Source organism: Gouania willdenowi, chromosome 3 (assembly GCF_900634775.1).
Source record: "Gouania willdenowi chromosome 3, fGouWil2.1, whole genome shotgun sequence".
Lineage (NCBI taxonomy): Eukaryota > Metazoa > Chordata > Actinopteri > Blenniiformes > Gobiesocidae > Gouania > Gouania willdenowi.
This window is the reverse complement of record NC_041046.1, coordinates 30,978,069-31,003,705: the sequence shown is the minus strand read 5'-3', so window position 1 is coordinate 31,003,705 and position 25,637 is coordinate 30,978,069. Positions and strand designations below refer to the sequence as shown.

General features: G+C 36.9%; 1 protein-coding gene and 1 pseudogene across 1 annotated transcript; one reads left to right on the top strand and one right to left on the bottom strand.

The window, feature by feature from the left end:
- Positions 1-109: 109 nt before the first annotated feature.
- On the bottom strand, positions 110-25,588 carry tcf25 (TCF25 ribosome quality control complex subunit). Its single transcript, XM_028474979.1, has 18 exons — positions 25,246-25,588; positions 20,994-21,137; positions 20,830-20,898; positions 20,510-20,631; positions 18,420-18,485; positions 18,249-18,331; positions 16,837-16,967; positions 16,493-16,592; positions 14,081-14,174; positions 13,848-13,940; positions 10,567-10,672; positions 10,316-10,475; positions 10,139-10,226; positions 9,836-9,994; positions 9,538-9,628; positions 6,798-6,877; positions 6,618-6,693; positions 110-376 (listed from the first exon to the last, which is right to left on the bottom strand). The coding sequence occupies exons 1-18, from the start codon at positions 25,471-25,473 to the stop codon at positions 209-211; spliced, it is 2,058 nt and encodes a 685-aa protein (XP_028330780.1). The 5' UTR covers positions 25,474-25,588; the 3' UTR covers positions 110-208.
- LOC114461339 (uncharacterized) lies at positions 5,267-5,384 on the top strand (annotated as a pseudogene).
- Positions 25,589-25,637: the final 49 nt, after the last annotated feature.

Below are 25,637 nucleotides of genomic sequence, written 5' to 3'. Positions count from 1 at the left end.
AGCAAAAGAGGCTCCACATTGATTTAGCCATTTAGACTTCCTTAGTGCAGACCATGACATGCACACTTTCACAATTACTCAGTTGGAAAAACCACTTTGCAGCTTAGGCTCCATTCCATTGTTCCTTTATTAGACATTTTCTGAACGTTAAGTTTTTTAGTCTATACAACACATTAGCCCCTCTGGACCCCCTCATTATGCCATTATTTCAATCCCATTCCTCTTCATCCCTCAATTCATTATCCTCTCTGGGTGGCTCCTGAAATCGGATGTTTGCCAGCATGTCCCTCATTGCAACCAACAGTCGATTCAACTCCTGGTTCAGTTCCTGACCAGCCCGAGCCACCTCCACGTCCTCCTCCTGCCTTGGCCCGCCCTAAAGATTCAAAGACAAAGTTATCATTTAAGATATTATTATTAGTGTGAAGTTTACTATAGAGACAAAATGAGCCTAACCAGTGTGAGACTGTTACCTGTGAGAAAAATATCTTTAGTTATTGCCGCACATTGCTCTACAATACGGATAGTAGGCGTGACCTGGCATGAAAGAATTTCCTCTTTTCCTTAATTTACAAGAATCCCACACTTGTGAATTTTTTATTGGATAAAATCATAGTTTATGCCTCAAAGATCAAACAAATCAAACACAATTTTCTCGAAAAAGAAAGGAAAAAGGGTGAAAATTGTTGCTTGAAAGTTTTTTCATGTCAACACTTTTCCTGCACTGCAATTTGGGATGTTGAGTCCTGTAAATGAATGAACAGTGCAAGTGTTATTACATCATTCTTACCACAATTTCTTGTTTTTCTTCGCCAACCAAGGAGGTCAGTGATTCCCTTCATACCATTTTTGTTCTAGTTTGTTCCAAGTATTCCCCGTGAAATCAGAAGGAAGTATAAACACTTTGGTGCAAGCATCGCCGTGACTCCACATCCCACATTGCAATGAAACTGTCAACAAACTGTTTACGGTGGAGATAAAAGCTAACTTTCAAGTGGCAAATTTCAACTTTTTACTTCTTTTTTCGAGCAAATGTTCTTCAATATATTGATTGATAAGGCATACACTCCGATTTTACCCATTTAAAAAATATCTGGGCTAGCAGCTTTAAAGTAGCTATCTTCTAACTAAAAAGCAAGGGAGGTCTGCGTGTGTGCGTGCATGCGAAGCAAATATCTCCCCGACGCGGTGCGAGTTCGACCTGTAACTGGGTCAACGGGTTCCAAATACCCCGAGTGTGTGTATCTGTTATTTTGGAGTAATTTGGTCATTTCAAAATGTTTATTTTAATTTAAGTTCACTTCTGGACGGCCCCGAAATGAAACCTATTCATCTTTTGACCTCAGGGTGTGAGGGGGCGCTAGCGCACCATCTATATCTATTTCACTACACAGCTCCTCACCCGAGCAAAAGTCACGTGTGCGGCCTGAGCCAATCGCTGCGCACACAGCCAAGCAGACACAGACTGTAAACACACGAGTGAGAGACCCTGCCAAACTATCTGGTTCTTAAGACAGAGGAATGTAACGTTTTTGTGGCTCTACAACACGGCTTCACTATGATTAACGTTTGTTCTGCGCAAGAGAGAGAGAGTTGTGTTGCAAAGCGTTTATTTTTCGTGGTACTTTCGGGTCTCTCTCTCTCTCTCTTTTTTTTTTTTTTTTTTTTAAATCTCTTAACAACCTGACGGATTATGAGCATAATGTGCGCGCGCGCACACAGTATTTATAATAAAAAATATATTAAATGAGTAAAATGAAACAAAAAACTAAACATTTATACAGAGTACACAAAACAGAAACTCCCAAAAAATATACAAAAATGCTCCAAAAACACACAAAATGACTCCAATATTACACTACAATGGCAACAAAAAACTATAATTACAGAAAAAATGCACAAAAATACACGTGACTCAAAAAAACATCCATGACAGAAAAATACACCAAACAAAAAAAAATGTACAAATGAGTAAAAAAACAAACATTTATCATGCACATGTCCCATAAATATAAACCAGAGAAATCACACACACTATTTTACTTTGCACCCGCAAATAAACCCCTTTATAACACTACAGAGTACAGAGTATGTACACCTCTTTGTACAGCCAACCTTCAAATTTATTCTCATTTGGCCATAATTGACAACTGTACTTATGCTCCCACATGAATGCATACTTCCGACGGGCACTGTACTAGTCTCTATAAAAGCATGGAATCCCTGTCTGTGTGCGCGCTTGTGTTCCTCAAATATCTCTGTGGATAAGGATCAGACTGACCTGAGAGTTTCAACATGGCTGCTGCTTGGTTCAAGGGTGTGCAATATCAAATTTGTTTGGACTGCAATGATACCGTTAATAAATTATTTCATAAATGCAGCGAGCATTGTCCACCGGAGCCACGTGCACACCAGAGCCAATCACGGGACAGCCCACCCCCATGCCCCACGTAAATGCGCGTGAGAATTCACCTCATCGAGGGACCGCGACAGCAGGCCCGTTCGCTACGGGTTTTAAGCGCGCGATTGTTGTTTTCACGCGTGTGGTTTTTTTTAAACTAATGTGACACCATAGCCCCTCCCCTCTCTGCTTAGCGCAGACTGACACAAAACACACAAATATTGACCAATCAATTGCGGCTTGAAGAGGAAAAAAAGACAAGCAAAGTGGCTCTCATCGTTCACGTCAAACAGCCGGCTCTCAGAGCTAACACATCACTAGAAATACTGCTCAAAGTAATGCTGCGGGTGTATGCGTCTGTGAATATGTGTGTGTGTCTGTGCGTAAGTACACGTGTGCCAACCTGTATGTTCTTGCATGATGTGACATGCATGAATATTACATATATTTAATCATTTACCATTTATAATTTAAATGACCTTCACGAACACTAACCCTCACCATTACCATCACTGTTACAACAGCCGTCATTCACTATCTACTGTACCTTATATCAATTTCAGTCTTAAAACAAATTATTCAAAACTTAACAAAGTTGTTTAAACATACTAAGGGTTTGGGTTTAACACCAATGCAACAGCATAACCATTATGGATAACAAAGTCATACTTATTACAATATTTGACCATAGATACCCTTTATTTATCCTCAAAGCAGAAATCTAACCAGATTTAGCCTTCAAAACACTTTCAAATATGCCGTTGCATCACTGTTTTTGATTTTTCCCAATGGCTAAAAAAGCCAAAGGCACCGGTAGTGGTACTTTCACATTAGTGGAATGGGGTTCAACTCCCTACAGTGTCCTTAATAAAAGCCAAAATGAATGAAAACACAATAGTTATCAATCTACACATTTCACAACAAACCTAAATGTCCCTGACGTAACACCTACAAACACAACCTCATTTGGCCATCCATGAAAAAGCTACTTAACCTCCCACTTTTCTATAGCAATATATACTTCCTATGGGCACTGCACGAGTACTATTAAAGTAAATATAGTTGCTACTGTACATGTGCATTAGGATTTAAAAATAAACTTGACAGTGTATTGTTCTTTGTCTTAACATAATTTTTCTATCTCTTCCTCACCATAAATGGATGATTGGGTCAGGATGGATGGAGCTGCTGTAATGGAAACTTGCCTTGGGCACATCTGTTAACATAAAGCATGTATAGTATAGCTGACACAGAAGCTGTTAAACTACTGTATATGTGGTGGAGACATGGAGTCTTTCTAAAAGCATCTGAATGTGGTGGCTGAGGGTCTTGAGCTTTAGGCAGACAGCAAGAACATTGAGCTCGAAGCCTTATGTTCAATGTTCTTATACCCTAAACTCAATCCAAGCTGTATTCTATTTACTTAATCTGGCTAATTAACACTACATAGAAATTCTACTACAGCTTGCAAGTTTATTATGGTTGGACAAATTGGAAGTACAAAAAATAGTCCATGAGCCATTTACATCACTGTGAACTAGTTTGTTAAATTGTTTCTTATTTATTATAATAATCTCTTTTTTTCCCCAATAGTATAAAGAACTTCCACCTCTCATGTTTTCCCTTTTGCTTTGACAAACCAACCATTTTCACTTTTTACAGATGAAAATTACTGTATATTGAATCTTATTTTTATTGATTGTGTGTATTATTTACTCATCACATCTTCACAAGCTGTTTGATCCATGGATTGATTGATTTGATCTGCTGGTGCTAATCTCAATTAACATATGACACCAGTCTGATTTTTTTGTTGGTGAGGTAGTGATTAATGTTCATTCATGCAACAGGCCGTGTAACACTTTAAGAAAAATAACCACCATTTTGCTGCAGGAATTCATTCATCCTAAGAAAAAAAGTTACATAAATGTTTTAGTATTGCCCCAAGTCTTTTTTATGCAGATTTATATGGATTCTCTTTTTCTTCATAAACAATCACTGGACACAATGGGACTTTTGTGTTTGAAGTACAGACTAGAACAAAAGCTCACAGCCTGATTTGTGAACTCATTAGAAAACCTCAGATACAAATGAGTTATGTTCGTGGAGTTCAGAGCTAATTATCACGGGGTGTGAGGACCCCATGGTGTATATCATGGGGTCCTCATCAGTGTCTCATCTGTTCCACTGCTTTGGCACACAGTTTGTTTCCATTCAATGACAAAATATAGGTTCATCTCTTTGGAAAAACTTTACGACCAATAGTTTTCCTTGTGCATCGTAAACTATAAAATGTATTTCTTTCTTCAAAGTGCTTCTTCACCCTCCAAATAACTAAATTCAGTTGCTTAAATTATTTTGATTACCACAGGTGTAAATCCAAAATGCTACTACAAACATTTGTAAAATAATTTGTCACCCTCAGTAACTTCAAGAACTGTAACTCGATACTTTATTAGATGATCATCTCTGTAATCAGCTAATTTGTAAAAGTAACTTGGCACCTAATATCCCCATCAGTATGATAGAGTAATTGTGTTTCATCAAGTGAGCACAATTTGTTTTATTTTTATTTATTCAGTTTATTTCCGACATGGTTACATTCACTTTTTTTTTTTTTTTTCTTTTTGTCCATGTCGAAAAAGGAGATGAGAGAATCAGTTTGCTTATCTAAGTCCCGTCCCGTTTTGAACACAGAAAATTTACATCAAAGCTTGTCTCTCTGGTCAAACATTCTTAGGTTGTTCTGAACACAATTTCATCATCAATGTCAACAAAGATGATCTTGGAGTTGAAGAATATGACTAGCCTGCAGAGTCCAAACTTCAACCCGACTAAAAACCTTAAAACTGCTGGACACAAACATCTTGTGGCCATACCAGCCTGTCATTGCCCGATCCCGTTAGATCTCGGAAGCTAAGCAGGTCTGGGCCTGGTTAGTAGTTGGATGGGAGACCATTGAGAATTCCAGGTGCCACAGTGGGGTGGCAGTCACCCAGTGGTATCTGTCATTGTGCCCTTGGGCAAGGCACTTCACCTACATTGCCTAGTATGAATGTAGTGTGTGAGTGTTGGTGGTGGTCGGAGGGGCCGATGGCGCACCATGGCAGCCTCGCTTCCGTCAGTCTGCCCCAGGACAGCTGTGGCTACAATAGTAGTTTACCACCACTAAGTGTGGAGTGAAAGAATAATGCCTTAATTCTGTAAAGCGACTTTGAGTGTCTATGATAAAGCGCTATATAAAACTGATGCATTATTATTATTATCTTCTAGCAGCTAAAGACAAAGTGTTGGCCTCATAGATCAATAAATCCAAGATCATATGCATTAAAAAAAGCTCTAAAAGGTTAAAATTGCTGCTTGAAAGTTTTTGATCTCTACTGTAAACACTCTTATTGACACTGTCGGATTGTTTTGCACATTTCATTGTGGGACGCGGAGTCCCGTAGATGGATTTATGGAAGTGTTTTTAATTCTTTCTTAGCATTATTTTCTTAATTAATTCCCCCAATAAACACTGTCAAAGTGACTATCCAACACACTGCAGTTTTCACTAACTGGAAGCTGTGAAAACAATGGCAAATATTTTTTTTAGGGTTCACACGTAAAGATCTGAATTCAGCTGAAATGAAATGCCTGGCCGAGTGAGGTGATAACGTGAGGAATACAGAAAACTAAAACGGTGTCACACGAATCACTGTCCACAAGAAATCAAAGTGAGAATTAAGTTAAAAAACACTTCTTTATAATTGGTAACTGGACTCCAAATCCCATAAGGCAATGCAGGAAACCTTTCTGAAAAATGTCAATAAGAGTGTTTACAATAAGTTTTAAAACAAACTTTCGAGCAACAATTTAAACCTTTTTTTTTATTGTTTTTTGAGCCAACGATCTTCAATTTCTTCATCTATCCATCACTTTGTCTTTATCTGATTTTTTTTTTTTTTTTTTTTTTCAGCGGATTTAATGTTAAATGATGATGAAAGCAAAGACAGATTTAATCACTCCACATCAGTCTTTGATTCCACAAACATTCTGCACAGATGAATAATATTTGATCCTTTTTGTAAGTTTAGTGGAAAACCTTTCTAGCAGATTTGTTATTGCTGTTAATACTGGGACAACATATGAAGACCTCTGGATTGGTAATGCAGTGTCAACGAAGAGCATGTGCATGGAAAGGCAGTTGTCCTGTTACTAGTTCCACACAACTCACCTGAAGATTAAAATTTGGCAGCAAAGATCTGAAGAACAGGGACAATGTGCTTTCATTGGACGATCCAGCACGCTGCCTTTATAAAATCACAGAAGAAGAAAAATAAAATGTAAAAACTCTAAAAATCGACAGTGTGCCTTACATGACCGATGGATTTACTTTGCAAATGCATTCCTTTACCTCTGTGGTCGGGTATATGATGTGAGTGAATCCAAAGGAGGCAGGGGGTCAAAGCCCATCACTGGCTGAGTGGTTACCTCCTGTGGACAAAGAAATTAAACAAATTTAAACTTGTTTACCACCGGTTGTTTTAGACATGCAATCAGAGAATACCCGGTATTTAAAACACTCAGTGAATGGTTGTACTACTTCAAAGTCAAATACTGAAACTAAAGCATGAGGAAACAATTTACCAGTTTCTCCTTTCCAACAATTCAAACTTTGTAAGACTTTGTAAATGACTCCCTGTTGTTGGCGAACCCTTTAGATGACTACACTCATCAAAAGATCCTCACAAAGTCTATTTTTAAAACAAGTATAATATTCAGACAGATAAAAACCCATCTATGAACCAATCTGTAATAATTTATGACTGCATTAGTGTTTAACAAACACTAAATCATATTGTTCATATCAGCAACTAAAATTAGTCATGGATGGAGGCCAGATCTTGCATCACACCTCTGTTCTTGGAAAAATTCCTGCAAACAACTTGGGTTTTTTGGAAACAAGAAGTTTTTACAGACAAATAAATGTTTAACATTTACAATTTTGTGTCACATCCTCATAATCTCCCCCAACTAGTCCCATCTTATTTAACACTGATGTGCTAGGTAGGCCTGGGTAATATATAGAGATTCAAGATATATCGAGATTTCTAGTTTGGCAAACAGAAAATTGCAATATCGATTTTTTTTTTTTAGCTTATTTTGTATAAAAATTCTAGTTTTAGAAGTCGCTGCTTTCGTTACTTCTCAGAGCAGCATGAAAAGCAAAGTTGGATGGATCACTGAGTGTGTCCTAACCCAGACCTACCCTTAAAAAAGGCACACTATAGAACTCACTCACGTACTGTCCCTTATAGGAGAAAAAGTCAAAAGTGGCACATATTGTGCAGCTGTTTGTTAATAAATGTGCCTGTGTGGCAGTTTGCCTTATCACATTTAACCCAGAATCGTTTTTATGGTAAAACTTTGAGTTAAAAATATTGAGTTTTACATAGTTTATCGCTATTTTGGGAAAAAATATTGAGAAATTAGTTTTTGTCGATATCGCCCAGCCCTCGTGCTCGGTCCTACACATACACAACTTCACTTGAAAGTAAGTAACTTATTACAATAGAATGAACACATACATAACGCAAGTAACAACTCTCTAGGATTCATTATCTAAAGACGAAATACTCTAACCCTATACAGAATGCTTTAATGCACTTGTCAATATAAGAGCCAAGAAACCAAAGCAGTGTTTCACTTCCATAAACCTTCACTGTAGGGTTGCACAATTAATCAAATTTCAATCGTGATCATGATTTTGGTTGCCACGATTAAATCAACCGGCAATATTGACATTTAAAATGTGGGATCTGCTGCCTATCTAATCAGGCATTTTCTCAACCATTAGTCACCGGCAGCTTTGAGTCATTTGGGTGATTGATGAAAGCTGTGAGCTGTAATTGTTTCAAATGAGTTGCATGTCTTGATAGCACTCTGCAATAGTGTATTTACTCAGTTCACCCTTGGTACATTTTAAATTCTTAAGTTAACATCCTATTTTTGTTTGTATAATTTTTATTTAAAAAGAAACTGAACCCGTGCTTTCTGCTGACCTGCCACTAGGGGGGAAATTCAAACACTGCCTTGATTATGGGCGTTACACCTGACACAGTAAGACACGCCCACTCACAGCACACAGCAACATCTGTGACAATCACACACACTATCACTGGCGTTCCAGCCTCTAGTCATGGCTCAACAGAGGCTGGAACACCGCTTACACACACACAAGAACGTCCGCGCGCACACAGAGACAGACGGGAATGCACACGTGTCTGTACACACACAGAAAGCTTGATAAACCCTCTGATTAGCGCAGAATCTGCTCTTTATAGAACAAGGGTGGGAAACTTCAGTCCTCGAGGGCCTGATTCCTAAGACTTTTAGATGTCTCTCTGCTCCAACACACCTGGTTGAAACCAATGTGTTTTCATCAAGCTCTAAAGAAGTATGACAATGAGCCATTCATTTGATTCAGGTGTGTTGGCGCAAGGACACATCTAAAAGTCTCAGGAATCAGGCCCTTGAGGACTGGAGTTCCCTACCCCTATTATAGAACAGCAGAGTCAATAATGTCACCGCTGAAGAGAGCGGTTCCTTATTAGAACTGTCAATCAATGCTCACTGATGGCTGTGATTGGAGGAAACCATCCTCCCTCCTCTCAGTTTGTATAGGAGGGGCAGGATCAACAGTGGAAGTTTATGACACAGGAGATTCTAAAGAATCAGTTTCAGCCAATAGCAAAATTCAGTTATAATAGACGGCGTTCAACCCTTAGGGGCCAGTAACGCTGACATTTTACAACTAAAAACGCAAAACTAAACAGCACTACTTCATACCCAAATACATATGTATTCAGCAGAAAAGTGGGTTTGGGGTTTAGTTATTAGTTACTCTTTAAAGCCTAATTTTGCACTGGTAAACTATTTATATATATATATATATATATATAATTTTTTTTAAGTTGTGCAAAAGAAATACAGATTTTTCCCTAACATGATAAATAAATGTGATTATAATCGTGATTACAATATTGATCAAATAATTGTGATTATCATTTTGGCCATAATCGTGCAGCTCTACTTCACTGTCTTTGCTGTTTTAAAATCATAAAATGGAGTAGAGTTGTCTGATAAGTACTTACAAGGGGCAGACTTGATATAGCTTCTTTGATTTCAGAAAGGAGGACGTGACGGTGGATGTTTCTTGGTGCACTTTGGTATCTTTGTTTTCTCCTACAAACAAAAGGACCTTTATTAGCCATCTTCATAGGAAACGTCAAAGTCTTATACACACACAACATATATAACGATTTCCTTTAATAGCTAAATATAAGCATGTTAACTCTATATAGAGTATTTAGTCTTTAAAGTGATGATTGTCATTTTTACAGAGGATTATTTTCAGGGTCAGAGCGAGGCAGTAGATGCTTGATGTCGTACTTGTTCTGGCATTCTTCTACCCGAGGGTCTTTGTCATTGACTCGATGCAACACTTCCTGAACAGACTCCTCCAACCAAAGCATTACAGGCGCTTCCCTCCACAAATTGTACGTTCTCCCCACATAAAGAGCTGTGAGCTGTGTCAAGGCTGGTGGCTGCCTGGAGACAGAATAAAAATAGTGAGCTTCAAAGCTGATAGAGACGAGTATTAACCATTAGGAATAATGTTGGAAAAGAAGCTAAAACCAAGGGTCACAAAAAAAGGTTATAATATTTTCCAGTTATATACTTCATTGCACATACTCGAGTTGACTCTTGGGGCCAAAGAAAGTGTGTGAAGTGACAGTGGCATCTGGCTGCACAGTGCACAAGTCCAGTAAGGGCATTAAAACTGTAAAACAAACGTAAAATAGTGATTGACAGTTTTGCTTCATGTGTAAAGCATGTTTGTAATGAATACGCCCATAAATATGTTCAGACCTCCTGGGAACATGATGAGAGCAAGCTGCAGCATCTGGTTGGCTTTGTGTCTTTGCTTGTTGCTTTCCTCGTGATCCACCTCTTCCTGCTGACTCAGGTGAAAATAACAAAGTGCAGTGGAGAAGGCAAAGTTTGGCAGCTGGGACAGATTTCTGTGCTCCTGAAAAAAAAGTTCAAACAAATACTGGATGAAGCTGAAATGGTGACCTTGTGTCTTAACGCACACGTACACACATGCGCACAAACTTTACCTCCCAGTCCTGGTAGAGCTGAAGGAGAAACTGGTATTCTCTCGAGCGCAGTGCCAGGAAGTCAATTAGCAGGAGCATGCAGAGTGGGTCAGAGTCTGGGTCCAAACTAATGTAAAGAACAAACAAAAGAACAGAGGGAACATCTGAATCAAAGGAAGAGAACAGGCAGGAAATAATACAATTTGAGACTTTAAAATCAGATTAAACAAAAGAGAGCGCAAACCTCCAGTTATGTGATCCTGAATTTTATCTTCTTTTTGAATAGTATGTTAAGCTGAGGTTTCGTTTATTCAGATAAGGTTGTTCAGGGAATTTGTTATCTCCCGACATGTTTCGACTGTCATCTGCCAGTCTTTGTCAGAGGAGTTCTGTCAGGAGATAAAAAATTTCCTGAAAAATCATTTTGAATAAACAAAACCTCAACTTAACATACTGATCCTGATCATGGTACAATAACCATTAACACTTTAAAGGCTGAGAAGAAATTTCAATCCACGTTAATAACTATACACTAGGACTAAAATGTATGGGCAGCTTTGGTGTCCAGCCCCGGTTTCATCTGATCCAGGTGAAGCTCGATAGGGTAATTTGTGGAACCAACTCAACATAACTGAATCAAATTTCATTAAAATTGGTCAAATACAAACAGAGATATGATTTTTTTTTTAAATTTCGCCAATGATGAGAGATCAGAATTTTTGGATTTCTCAAAGTGAACCAGAATCAGTATATTAATCAGCTGTAAAGCTCCATGGCTGGTAAGACCTTTAAGGCAGCTGTGTGATAGAACACCTGAGGTTATACCAGAAAGGAAAAGGAGCTATATTGTGTCACATATGCTGCGAGTATTACACTGCATTTTAGTTCGTCACTGACTGGATTGGGGAAGTCATTCATATCAAAGTACGTAGGTACTTAACACATTGTACAATATTAACGTGGATAATACAATAGATTACTCAGCCCATTAAATAGTTCCTGAGTGAGTCAGTGTTGGAGTGGAAAAGTTTCTTCAAGAAAATGTCAGATCTTCTTGATCATATTACCAAACTCTAAACAATAAGCCTTTTCACACACTCACTCTGGTTCAGTTCTTCCACATTAGGTCAAAGGTCAAGAGGTATAACTTGCCATGGCTGATGGTGTCGGAAGCGAGTCTGACAGAGATTTTGATTATTTTTGCTGTTGGAGCATTGATTCCTTCAAATATTTTTTGCACAAACGTGGCATCAGTCTCCAAGGCAGTAAGATTGAGTTAGCTGCTAAAGCTAATGCTACACATGAGCTGAAAATTCCTGTTTTGCCTGACGTTTCAACAGTGACCCAGGTTAGTCAATTTTTTAAACATGATTCGGCTGATTAGTGCTGTTTCACTTAATCAGAAACAGAAAATACTTTATTATAATAATTAAAATAAACAACCAATTAATAAAGAAAGTGTCTATTTGTACGGTTGCCGTACGGACAACCTCCCGGTGCTAATGGTATGGTTACCAAAGTGCACATACGTAGCGTCTATCGCAACAATTTTTAGGGTTAGGGTTAGTTAGGTTTAGTCTTAGTCACGTGACCTAAACTGGCCAAAAAGGGGCGCTACTTATGGATAGAATGTCGGTATATTGATATTGATATGGCAACCGTACAGATAGCCACTGCCATTAATAAATCCCATGAAGTTAACAGAGTTTACTAATTAATCCATTTTATTTGTCAAAATAAGTAAATGGAGGTTTTCCTGGCATGTATGTGTCCTGGCTACACTGCTTAGGCTCCATAAATTTTTCTAGGCATATTGCGCTCGTATAATGTACAGTACTAAACATGATAAAAAGCCAAAATAATGGTCAGATTCAAATGATTAGAAATAGGCCATACAGTATATTATGTTCTTCTCTGTGTATTTTCACCATCTCACAGTACCACTACCATTAATGTATGTTTATTTATAATATTAAACATATTATATAATTTACAGTATACTCATCAATTTTATTCACACATTCAGCTAACCATAGATTATGCCAGGCACATTATTTTTTGTGACTCCTCGTCCATTAAAAACAAATCGGAAATCGGGCTTCGAGCGTCGATGCGTACACATCCATAGATTATATACCTAGCAAATTTCAGCCCCATCCTCGATTTTAACGAGTGTACACAACAACAAAGTAAGTGGCGTTTTGAGCCCTGTAGCCCGGCCTAATAAAAATGCAAATATCCAATGAAACGTGTTCATTGAAAGCCGGTATAGGTGAGTGACTGCAGTCTGAGTGTTGCACTTGCAATATATTGGAATGTCAGATAAATTAGACAATCCTATATCGTACAAAAAGTCAGCTGAAAATCTCAGCGCATAACACAAACAGCGTTGTGTTGACCTTTATATCCCTCTTGACCTATGACCCCTGCAGGTCGCGCATGCGCACTTCTAGAGTGTGAAAAGGATAATTCCTTATACAGTAGTTTTATTAATTTTGTAACACTGATAAAATAATCTAAGGCTAAGTCTGGCACTGTGTAATAAATCAAAGTCAGACAGCCAAATGATAGCACACTGCTCTGCGGCATCAGACCATCCCAATTAGGTCAATTTGCAAAGGAAAACCAGTTTACCATCAACAATGAAGGCTATAAAAGAAGAGTGCGACTAAGCTCTCACTCACTTGGTTTTTGAGCGAGTGAGATCAGATCTTAACATCAGCCGCTCAGATTCTCTACTGTCCATTATGTTGTTAGGTGTCTTACTGTGTTATATTCAGCTAGAATTACAGTCCCAGGCTTGATATAAAGCAGTGGTTCTCCAACAGTGGATTAACAAAAGAAAAATAGGTCAAAATGTATTTCTCATCATTCTCTGTATCTGAAGTAGGGCTGCAAAAATGGCCAAAATGATAATCACGATTAGTTTGATCACGATTATAATCACAATTATTTATCATGTCAGGGAAACAATTATCTGTTTTTCTTACACTACTTTCAAACAAACGATATGTACAGTTTACAGTGCAAAATGAAGCTTTCAATAACAATTATCCTAAAAAAATGATTAAAAAATATTTTAAACATAAATATTGCAGACAATCAGATTTATTTAATCCTGGCAACCAAAATTCAATTAATTGTGCTGCACTAATCAGAAGTTCTTCAAGGATTTATTTAAGACAAATCAAAGTACTGGTACCTGAATTAGCCCATTGAAACATAATCAGCTAAAGGATACTCAGCAAATATAAAGTAAAGTAAAGACATAGCAAAGAAATGATCCATGTTACTCTTCATACCTCAGGATCAGCTTGCAGTATTCCAAAGCCGTTCGCGGGCATCCTCTCTTCTCCAGAAACATCATGTGTTTGTAAAGAGCAAGATAAAACGCCCTGGAAACAAAATATTATTGATTAACTACATTTTCCAGCCTTTATAATATATAATTTAGGTAAAAACAAAAAAAAAAAACTCTAAGGTCCAAGTGAAACACTCATAAGTGCAAAAAGTTATGAAAGACTGATAAACCAACCTGTTTTCAGGCCTCAGATAATCCAGTCTACTGGTGCCTGACGTTAGACTGAACAAAGGATGAAAAGCACACTCAAAGCTGTGCAAGGCCCTCTCTAGAAAAGAAAAACAAAACAAACAATAGAGTATGTGCTGTGCCATTCACAAATAACCTTTTACTTTTTTGAAAACTAAGTGGCATCTAGTTTTTCAAGGCAACATTATGGTCAGTCATACGGATCCAGGATTTAACTAGGAATTCTATAAAACTATCCTGACCTCAAAGAATCTATTGTACAGTACATTTCAGGTCTTTTTTGTGAAATTGAAAAACAGTATTGAACAAAAAGCAGTTGTTGTCAAAGGGAACCGTATAATCTGATCTGCGTGAACTTGATTTCAAGCTGAGCATTTTCTGAGTGTGTAGAATGAGCAACATTAAGACTTTGCCACTTTTACAGATTAAGAGTCCTTTTTTAAGCCACGTGAGTGACTCCCTAGGATATCAAAGCAAATCTTCAATCATTCATACAGCTTAAACAGTTTTTACCCTCCAAGGACTGCAATAGTAATGGTTCGCCTGAACCTACTGAAAATGTGCATTTTTGCTCATTCTGATGTTATTTATTGTAGTATCTTCAAACACTTTATATCTCTAGAATCATTACAACCCAAGCTAAAATTCTTTACATATACAGTAAATAAACCAAACATTAATTAAAGGGAAAATACAAAAATCTGATATGTTTTTTTACATTATATTTAGTAAAAAAAACACACAAAACACATTGATCTGAAAGAGTTCTATATGTAGAAAAATAAACAACACCTTTCTGAACACTCCAGTAGTGATATGAACAATTAAGCTATTCTACTTTTTAAAATATGATCATTTTTATGTATTTTTAGTGCAGTTTTGATCACTACTGCTGAACCAAAACAACGCTGGTTATAGAAGCCTGAACATAATATATATACATTTTACATTTTACACTCGACACATGGTGGCACAAAGGTGCTTATGAATTACTTTGTGTAGAGAATAGATTGCATGTGTTTTGTAAAAATAGTAATATTGGTTTCCTAATAATTTTTTTGTGATATTATCTAGTGAGTCTTGTTTTCTTTTCTTTTTTTGTGACGGGGTAGGTGTGGATAAGCTTTTGCTTCAACCTACACTCTTTTGGCTGATTAATTAGACAATTTTTTTTCTGAAGACTGCCAAAATAAAATTCTAGTTCAGAAAATTCAAAACATGATGAAGTCGTTTGTTGCAGCAATATCCACAAAGTGGTGAAAAGCCGTTTTCTACCATTTCATGCTCTTTCTGGCTGTACAACAGTAATCAAGTGGCTCAGATCTGAGAGAGTATAACAGCTCCGCCTCCTGCTGCATGCTGCACTAACACTGTTGCTCTTTGCTGTCATCATGGATTTATATTCATTTTATTTGTTTAAGATCAAAAGCTTTTCCTCCATTCATTGTAAAAACTGGCAAAGCTCGCTCTGCCAGTTTTCTCCAGTGATTGGTGACACGCTGCAATCTCCACCTCTTTCACGTACCGTGTGTGAAATCACTTGGCTTAAATTAGAGTGTTTTGATCGACGGGCGTAGTACAGCTAATGTCTGACAGGGATTGGTTGGTTAGTTCAAGCCAGCTAACGGAGATTAATCCAATCTAGATTCATAACATAGGTGTGTTGAATTAAATGTAGCGTGTGGGTAATGTGGCTCTTTGTTGGTCCACTAGGAGTCTGAGGATGGAAATTAGCTTTGGCTACAATTCTGCATATTCACAGGTACAAGGTTATTTTTGGGTTTTTTTTATTTAGCATTTTCTTGTTTTTAATATGCAATGTCCCTTGAATAAATAAACAAATCATACAAAATGTTTCTTTTCCTGTGTGTTCCACAGTGTGCACTGTGGAACACACTGACACCTCCTATGTGTCCATCCACTTTACCAAAAAAAAAGCTGCCTATCCTTGACAACAATAAATGTGATAACCAGACCCTAAGTCTTTTTGTTTCACAATAAATACAAGAGCATCAAATGAAAACCCCCTCCCACTGAGGGGTTTGGTTTTGCCATGTGTACGTTTTGAAGTCAAATATGTGGCCACTTTAGTCTGCTATAACAAAAAGCCTGATTCCACACTTTTTTGGTTTGTTTTTGAATGTGTTGTTTCAATCTAAATTTAGCTTTGCAAACGTAAATGGAAACAAACATATATAACAACAAAAAAAAGATGGATAAATTGGGTAGCATTAAAAAACTGATTTTCTTCAAACATTTTCACAACTGCCACACCAAAGACCACACACACACTAACTCCCATTCTCTTACACACATACACAATAGTACAATCTATCTATCTATCTATTTATCTAATAAGGCTTAATAAACTATGTGGGAGGAGCCTGATATTCTCACCGATTAGGTCTCTGGCCATCTCCTGATCCTCTTGAATGCGACAAACATCAGAGAGCTGCAGCAATGAATCAATGTGATAAGGGTTGAGCTGAAGCAGAGCCTGCAGAGATAGACCAGAAGAAAAACAATAAAAACACAACAGTCATCCTTTGTAGGAAGTAGAACATGACTATGTAGAGCTTTTTTTCCCATACGGTGAAAAAGACAATTTGACCTTTGTTTGGAATCAGCTCTATATAATCTGCTGCAACAGAAATAGTTTGGCATAAACAAATTAGACAAACTAATGCAGTGTGAATGGATGGAAGCATGGTTGAAGGGGAAGTGTGACTGATTGTTTTTACCACTATGTTGTTGGGATCCATGGACTCCACAGCATCAAGGAACTTAAACTGAACCTGCTGGTATTCTCGACTGTGCTCGAAGGTAAAGTACTGAGTGCCTTCCTTTGTCTCCAGCAAGGGCATGGATATTCCTAGAAAAACATCACGCAGGCAACACACACATGTTGACAGGTCAAATCACTAAATAGATAATGTTCTAATAAAGCACTGGTTCTCAAACTTTATCTTATTTCTGAATCCACGTGCCCCCTTTGTCTGACTACAATATTTAAAAACAACTACAGCACGTAATGATGGAATCAACGAGTGACGAGTCATATTTTAAAGAATCACATTTTGTAAATAAGTGGAAAGAAACAGTATTTAGTGCAGTGGTTCCCAACCTTTTTTGGACCGTGACCACATTTTGATATCAAGAATTTCTGGCAACCCCAAAGACCTTTTTGTATAGATATATATTTGTCTTATATATATATATATATATATTTTTTTTAACTGCATTTTAGTTTAAATAGATAAATAGATTTAGTTTACATTTTTCTGAAATTTCAGACGACCTCATTTAAACTCCAGGCGAGCCCACATGGGGTCCCAATCCCAGGGTTGAAAAAGACTAATTTAGTGGCTCCTGAATAGATTTCATTCTACAGTTTTGATCATTTGTTGTCATCTCACGCCTGGGGTGGATGTTTGATAATTTTCCACTCTCTCTCTCTCTTAAGTACCCCCTGTAGTGCCATCGCGTACCCCCGTTTGAGAAACACTGCAATAAAGCATACAAAACCCTTTAGCATTAACCACAGCAACATTAACTAAAATCTGTAATCTGTTATTACCAAATAAAATGTACTTTACATAATGTAAAAGGTTTAAGTCTAAATAGCTTTAGTTCTCTTTTCTCAATGCAATTCAAATGCCTGTAGATTAGTGGTTCTAAAATAGTGGGGTACGCCCCCTATGACAGGGAGGAGTGAGTCTACCCCCCCAAAAATCTTTTTTATTTGTTATATATGAGTTTTGAAGAAGTATAGACACATTTCACCTTTTCAATAAAAGTTATATTTTGGACCCATTTTGTTGGCGGGGGGCGGGGGGCAATGGGGCCATGACAGAAAAACATTGAGAACCACTGATGTAGATAATCAGTACAATATCTGTAATTGTGAACAACTTCAATTGTATAAAACTATTTTAAAGTTTTGGAGCATTGCTAGTGTGAATAGATTTTGTTTGCTGATATTGAACTTACAGATGGTAAACACATTGGTTTTAAAATAGGAAAAAGACAAGAGCTTACCAATATTTACTTGTAGGAATTACATTACACAAATATTTCTGCTTCTAAAACAAATCTAAAATGAGGGTCAAACACTACAGTAGAGGATTCACTGATAGTATAATGTAAACTGCACCTGGGCGGCTGAAACGAGGCCAGCTATCCTTCGGATTGGTCATCCAAGTGCTTCGATGAAACTGTCGGTTTCTCTGTCGAGGTCTGACAAAGCAAAATAAAGAAAAACACACAATCAAACACTTTTATGTGATTTATGAATTAAAGTAATTCTTTTTTTGGCGTTTATTACCTTTGATCCCCCAGCACAGCTCGAGCACCAAAATATCTCTTCAGCTCCGTCTCTGGGTTGAGATTTCTGTTAAATCGGGACAGAAATTAACTTTGCAGAAGAATACAGTGTAAAGAGAGAAGGTTATGATAACCTGAATAATTGTGATTTTCTTTTTGTCTAACATTAATTGGGCCCTCAAATGGTCTAACAAATGTGGTGGAAGACTGAATTCTGAAGATCCGAGGCCTTCAGTTTGTTATTTTACTCATTCTTTAGCTAAACCACCTCTGTAGAGTTTTCTAGGTGAAAAAGGCTGATTAGCTCTTAGAATACCAGTCCAATAAAGGGTCTAAAGGTTCTGCAACAATGTTTACAAAGATAATGCGTGTCAAAGTTTTCATGTAGACCGTTACACTGCATTTGTTAGTTTGAATTAGCCTTATTGTCTATAAAAAACATGTTTTAATTTGCCTTTCTTCTACCTCAATCAAATCCTAATGTGTTTATTAGTCCTTAAGAAATGCCATAATAATTAAATATTAGATGATTATACTTTAATAGTTGAATTGTCCTTTTTACAAAGCAAATATTAAGACTTAATCATACAGAACACATTACATTTTAGAACAAAACCCTGTGTACTACTACTACATGCTACGCAGCTGGTTTGTGAGCTTAACAGAACATTCAGTACATGCCCGAAATAAATCTAGAGTTAGATTGCAACTTATTTAAATGCATCATAGTTATTTTTTAATTTTCCCTTTAAAATATCTGACTGTAAATCTCTTCAAAGAGAGTGCCTTTGAGGATATTTCAATAAACTAAAAAAATATGAAATAATGTTAATGCTAAATAATAAACTAATTAAAAAAAAAAAAAAACATCTCAGCTGCTGATATTAAACTGCAATGTTTTTAGCACTCATCTTTATCACATACAATTCTTTAGTGATAATGGTCGGGACTACTGTGTACATACTGCTTGTGTGAGCCTGTAATAAAAAAAATGAAAAATAAAAAAAAGTATAACAATTACCAAAATATGACACTTTGCTGGGTCACTAAACTGAAGATGTCACTGTCTGAGTGAATACCAACATGTTCAAACTCTTTCACTGTCAGTGCTTGCATCAGATTCCTTTTAACTTAAGGTATTTTGTCTTTTCTATTTTAAGTGAGCACCACCTCATGGTAAAATCACTTTGTTTAACTAAATGAATTGGCTAAACTCATACTTATAAGCAATGTTGGGAGTAACTAGTTGTTTTTGTAATATATTATAGTAATATATTCCTTTTTGAAGTAACTACAAAAGTGAAAAGTGGTAATATATTACTAGTTAGAATTAAAATAATTTAATTTAAGTGCATATTTGTTTTGTTTTCTCACTGTTTGCAATTATTTGAGGAAAAAAAAGATGATCATTAAAGTTAAATGTAACTTATGAGGAACAAAAAAGAGCTTTCTGCTCCTGAAACAGCAGAAGTATTAGAAACAAAACTTAGACCGATGTTATTCCAACACTATCAGTGTGATATAATTAGTGTTCTGGACCAAAAGTAACTCAAAGTAGTGTAACTCAGTTACATTTTAAAAAACACTAATATTGTAATACAAATATATTACATTTTTATCCCAGTAACTAGTAATATAAATATATTACAAGTTTAGAGTAACTTACCCAGCACTGCTTATAAGCAATGTTGTTCCAAATAATCTTTAATCTATGTTTATATGCATGTTTTTTTAAACGTACTAATGAAAAGCTTTGGCTAAAATACTGACATTTAAAATATGTTTGGTCTGTATTTTTAATTATGATAAATGACAACATGAGAGTACAATGACTACAATAGTGTATATGTATGTATATATATATACGTGTAGGTTTGTAAATGTGTATATATAGGGATATCTATATATACATTTTTTTTCCCCAATTTTTTATTTTTCTTGACGTATAAATGTGTTTCGCAACATATGTGGGACAATACCCGAATTTCGTTTCACACTGAAATGACAATAAAAATTCTAATTCTAATGTTGCCACATAAGTGTAATTATCTAAGATAGATCAGGTTGATATTTCTCTGGTTATGAGCTGACCTGTGCTCCACGTGGAGGGCAGCTCTTCTCTCCAAACAGCCACAGTTCTCATTTTGCAGACTGAGATCATTGTTCTGCTCCAGGTTTTCCAGCAGTACATCAATGTTATTATCTGGTGCAGCCTTCAAAATAAAAGAAGAAAAAAAATAATGTAAATCTTAAACCTTTAGAATAGTTTCTGGTCAACGTGATAATATTTAAAATGTGTGGTCATTATGATTAAGACGATAAATAAACAAAACTCATGAAGTGCTTCGTTTGTTTTTCCAAGTACTTTTAAAGTACTGTATATTCTCCAACTTGAATCTCAATGAATTTACCAGTCCGTTCTCCTGTGTCCCTTTTTTCTTTTTCTTTTTCTTCTTCTTAACTCGATCTCCACTCGATGACTGTTAGAAAATGAGGTAAAACAGTGCACATTAAGATCAGAGCATTTGTAGTCAGGGAAACAATTACAAAGAAACCTCACTTAATTTTAACTTACCTTGGCAGATGCTTCTCCTTGTCCATTACCCAGCTTCTCTGTGTCTTTGTTATTATTAGTTACTTCGCTACTTTCTCCATTTGTGTCAGGTTTCTCTCCCTCCTCCTCACGTGACAGTTTATCCACTTCATCTATATCCCATATCTAGTAAACACAATGAAGGAACGTGATGTTATGATTACAGAATGAAGCAGTTGTAAAGGTCAGTAAAGTGTCCCATCACGGAGAACTTTTTGGATGTGGCTTAAAACTAAACTATATTTCAAAAAGTATAATTAAATTTCAAAGAGTTTTGAAGCTGAGGTGGAGGTACCACAGATTAGACAGAATGCAGACATTTTCTTTAAGATTAACCAGGATTGAGATGATTTTAAATGAGTAAAAAAGAGGCAAAGTTATCAGATAAGGTCAAAAAGGCTTGGTTGAGACGGTTTGGAAATGTGCAGATTCAAAGAGTACAAGTGTGTATTGTCACATTTACACAGAAAAAAAAAAACATTTCCTGTACAATTGCATTCTTTCCGTATTTGCGACTACAATGCAGCTGTACAGTTATGGATGTGAATCTTTGGGTGTCTCACAATTCGATTCCGATTCTTAGGGTCATGATTTGATTCAAAATCGATTCTCGTTTTAACCGATTCTCGATTCAAAAATTGATACAATGCATAGGGCTGGGCGATTTTGCCTAAAAGAAAATCTCAGATTTTTTAAAAATAAAATTCAAAAATCAAAAGTAAATGATTCTCTGTCATTCAACAATTTCAAGCTTTAACACAGGTTTAAGCAAAAGTACAACAGCAACTTCACAGTAGCTTAAATTTTCTGATTAAAAAATCAGATAACTACATATTTTATAACGTAAAATATTACAATTTTAAATAAAATATAAACTCTTCCCTTAGCATCTCAGCATAGTGCGAATAAAAAATGAAACATGCCTGTGGCACACATAAAGCCTACTCATAGGGTAAACACATGTAAACAAAGAGGGGGCTGGCTCACATCGGAACACGAAAAGGTCAGAAAAAACTGTGGCAGGAAAAAAAAAAACCCATGAAAAAATAAATAAATAAATTAAATTAAACTCGAATTTGCAAAACAAAAATTGTTTTCATCAACCAATTTGATTAATCAATTAAATCGACTTTTTACCCAGCCCTAACAATGCATGACGTAATCGCACAAAGGCAAACTTAAGACAAAAGGTAACATTTATTCATGCTAAACAAATAAAAACTTACTTACTGTACAAGAAATAACTTGCCTAAATAAAATTATTCCCTAAATAAAATCTTAGGCCAGCTGCTCTTTTCTTCCAGAAGTAAGTCTCAACTCTCAGTGATGACAATAATAAGTTCAAGGTATACAAAAAAATAATAATTCTGTTCATAAATAAATCTGCCTAAATAAAAGCTTAGGCTAGCTGCATTTTTCTCCCAGAAGTTACAAAAATAAACTGTACACAAATAACACAAATTGGTGTTTTGTGTGATTTTTCAAAATAGAAACTGTTTTTTAGTAAGTCTCAATGACTACAAAAATAAGTTAAGGCATGCAACAAAATAAAGTTTGTGTAAATAAATAAATTTTCTCACTCATAAGGTGCCCATTTCAAAATACACAACAATGAAACTGGTGTTTTCTTTGATAATTTGAAAATAAAATTGTACAAATAACACAGCAAACTTTAACTGCTGTTTTGTAAATGGTAAACGGACTTGATTTATATAGCGTTTTATCCCTACAATGGGACAGAGCTGGCATTCAAGGAGCTAGTCGACCACTGGGAGCAACTAGGGTTCAGCGTCTTGCCCAAGGACACTTCGACACAGGTAGAGACTGGGATCGAACCTCCAACCTCACCACCTGAGCCACGGTCACCTTTTATGTGATTTCTCTACAAATCACATAACAAGGGTGGACACATGTTGGGCTTGGTGTGTAGGATTACACAGTCCATAATTGTCCATGTGGGATTACTGTCCATCAGGAACATCTCGGTTCTTTTGCAGAAAAAAGAAGCTGATCTACGTGTTCTGGACTGAGATTGCTTCGCTGTGCTGTCACAATATCTCCAGCGGTGGAGAATACTCTTTCCACTGCAACACTAGTACCAGGGATGCATAGGCAGTGTTTAGCTAATTATGCTAATAGAGGGAAAGCTGTTTCATGGTTCCTCCACCAATGAAGGGGGTCTTCTGAGGGAGACAGTGGATCAGCCTCCACGTACTTATTCAGCGCTCCCTCAGCTCTGGTGCACACACACACTCCTCCTTCTGTTTTATATGTACTGTTTTATATAGTTAAGCCTTTTAATTATAACTTTGCACACTACATACCAAAACAGTTTCATTCATCAGGCCATCAGACTCCTAAACTTGCTATGAAGATTACAAATTGCCTCCATTGACTGAAGAAGGAAAAAAAAAAAAAACATGTATAAAATAAAGTGCAGTTAAGTACGGTCTCATATCTAATTTTTTTACTGGAAACATTTAGTGGAATACTTATTTACCGTATATTTGTGGTGCTAACTTTCTGTATAAATTCTCTTTATTTCTGTTCTTTAATTTGTATTCTTGTCTGGATTCACGAGCTAGATGCAACAAAATGTATTTCATAATGCACATTCAAAGTGTATGTTGAGTATGAGTATCTCCCTATAAAAGCAAGAAAGGTATGTGTGCGTGTGTGTGTGTTTGTGGCGCAAATACCTCCACGACACGGTCTGTTTGACCGTAAACTTTGTCAACGGCTTCCAAATACCTCGAGTGTGAGCATCTGTTATTTTGGAGTAATTTGGTGTTGCAAAACATTCATTTTAATTTCAAGATTACGCTCCCTCTCGGTATTGAGCGCGCTACTTCTGGTTCCGTTTCATGACGTCACTGTGTCGCAATTTGTTTGGGTTTAAAAAAAAAAAAGGTTAATATTAAAAACTTTTGTACTGCTAAAAGGTATTTAATTTAATATTTCAAGGGTAATGCCCACCTTGGATATACATGCTGAACGCACACAGAGCCATCTAGAGAGAGAGCTGTGACAATGGAAGAGTGCCCGGAAGTTTCAAAAAGTTCTCGAAAGTTGTTGTCGGCCAATAACCGACCACATCACAAACTATCTGCTTCTTCAGACTGAGGAATGGAACTTTTTTTGTGAGCGGATGGATCCACAACACGGCTCCACGATGATTATTGTTTGTTCTGCGCAAGGGTGAGTGTTTGCGACTGATGCACGTGCGTGCGTGTGAGACTGCGCCCACGGACAGGTAGCGAGACACAATAAACAGCACTAACCATGATGTCACACACGATGATCACCTCTGCACTAAGAAATGTTAAATGATAAATAAATACTTTTATTTGTACAAATTTCTGTCTTTTATCAGAATCGCCGCATTGGTACAAACTTTATCTATCAATTTATCATGCGCATGTTCCAGGGAATTAAACCAGGGAAATCGCACACGCTATTTTACTTTGCACCCACAAATATACCCTTTTATAACACTACTACAGAGTATGTACACCTCTTTGTACATCCAACCTTCAAACACATACTCATTTGGCCATAATTGACTACTTACACTCCTCCATGAATACATTATTCCGACGGGCACTGTACTAGTGTTGTGAATGACAAATAAAAACATATATTCTATCCCATTCTATTCTAGAAAAGTAATACAAGTATGTACGATCTGTGCTGATATCGTATTGGATCAATATATCAGTATTGGCCAAGGATGCACTAACTGTATCATAACATAATTAGTACATGTTTAGTAGATGACTTTTGACATAATGGTGTGAAGTTAGCGAGGTCAGCTCACAGGAGGTTTGTACAAAATACGTTAAATATGGAGCAGCCAGGCAGCATGGACAGAGAAAGAATGCAGTGTAATGTGGTGGTTGATGTTTGCATTAATAATGGATAGAATTGAGGTGGAGGACTAGAGTGGTCAGCCTTATTACACCAACTCTGCAGCTGGACTGCTTCCTGTGACGTCACGCATAAAGCTAAAACAGTCAATAAACTAATATAAGTAACATATCCTCCCATTACTATCCCAATGAGACTGACAACCCATTGTTTCAGATACAATAGTATAAAGTGGACCTATTTGTGGTGTTTGTTTTGGTAAGGCTCAGTGCTAGCATACATTGAACCGGAAGCTGAGCTGGCAGTAAACACATAACACGACAGGTGACTGTGGGTGATGATTATTATTATTGTTCTCTTTCTTTACCAGCTCGTAGATGTTGCTGACTTTTTTCTGAGCCTTGTTCTTGTTCTTTCTGCTGCTACTGCTGTTCCCTTCGGACGGAGGAGGGACACAGACCGAGTCCTGCTGCTCTTCTCCAGGCTCTGCTCGTTCCTCCAGGGAGTCACCCGCTGACAGTGAGAGCTCCCCCGGGTCCAGCTCCTCCTGACCCCGCTGCTTCCCCCGGAGCCTCCGCAGAGCTCTGGTAGACATGGTTTAAAAACACTGCTGTAGTCTGACGGTGTTACAGTTTATAATGTTAGCAGACAGACTCTACACGGCCATTAACTACAGAGGAGCTTCTTCTTCGACAATTACAAGATGTTTCCCCTACTGCGCCTCTCACAGGACGGGAGGCTTAGAAATTTATTATATAA

Excerpts from the sequence above, each read along its gene's own strand:
- tcf25 (XM_028474979.1), bottom strand. The coding sequence starts at position 25,473 with ATGTCTACCAGAGCTCTGCGGAGGCTCCGGGGGAAGCAGCGGGGTCAG. Across the intron at positions 21,138-25,245 it reads TCAGCAACATCTACGAGCTG|ATATGGGATATAGATGAAGT; the intron begins GTAAAGAAAGAG and ends TGTGTTTACTAG. Across the intron at positions 377-6,617 it reads TGCCAAATTTTAATCTTCAG|GGCGGGCCAAGGCAGGAGGA; the intron begins GTGAGTTGTGTG and ends TTGAATCTTTAG.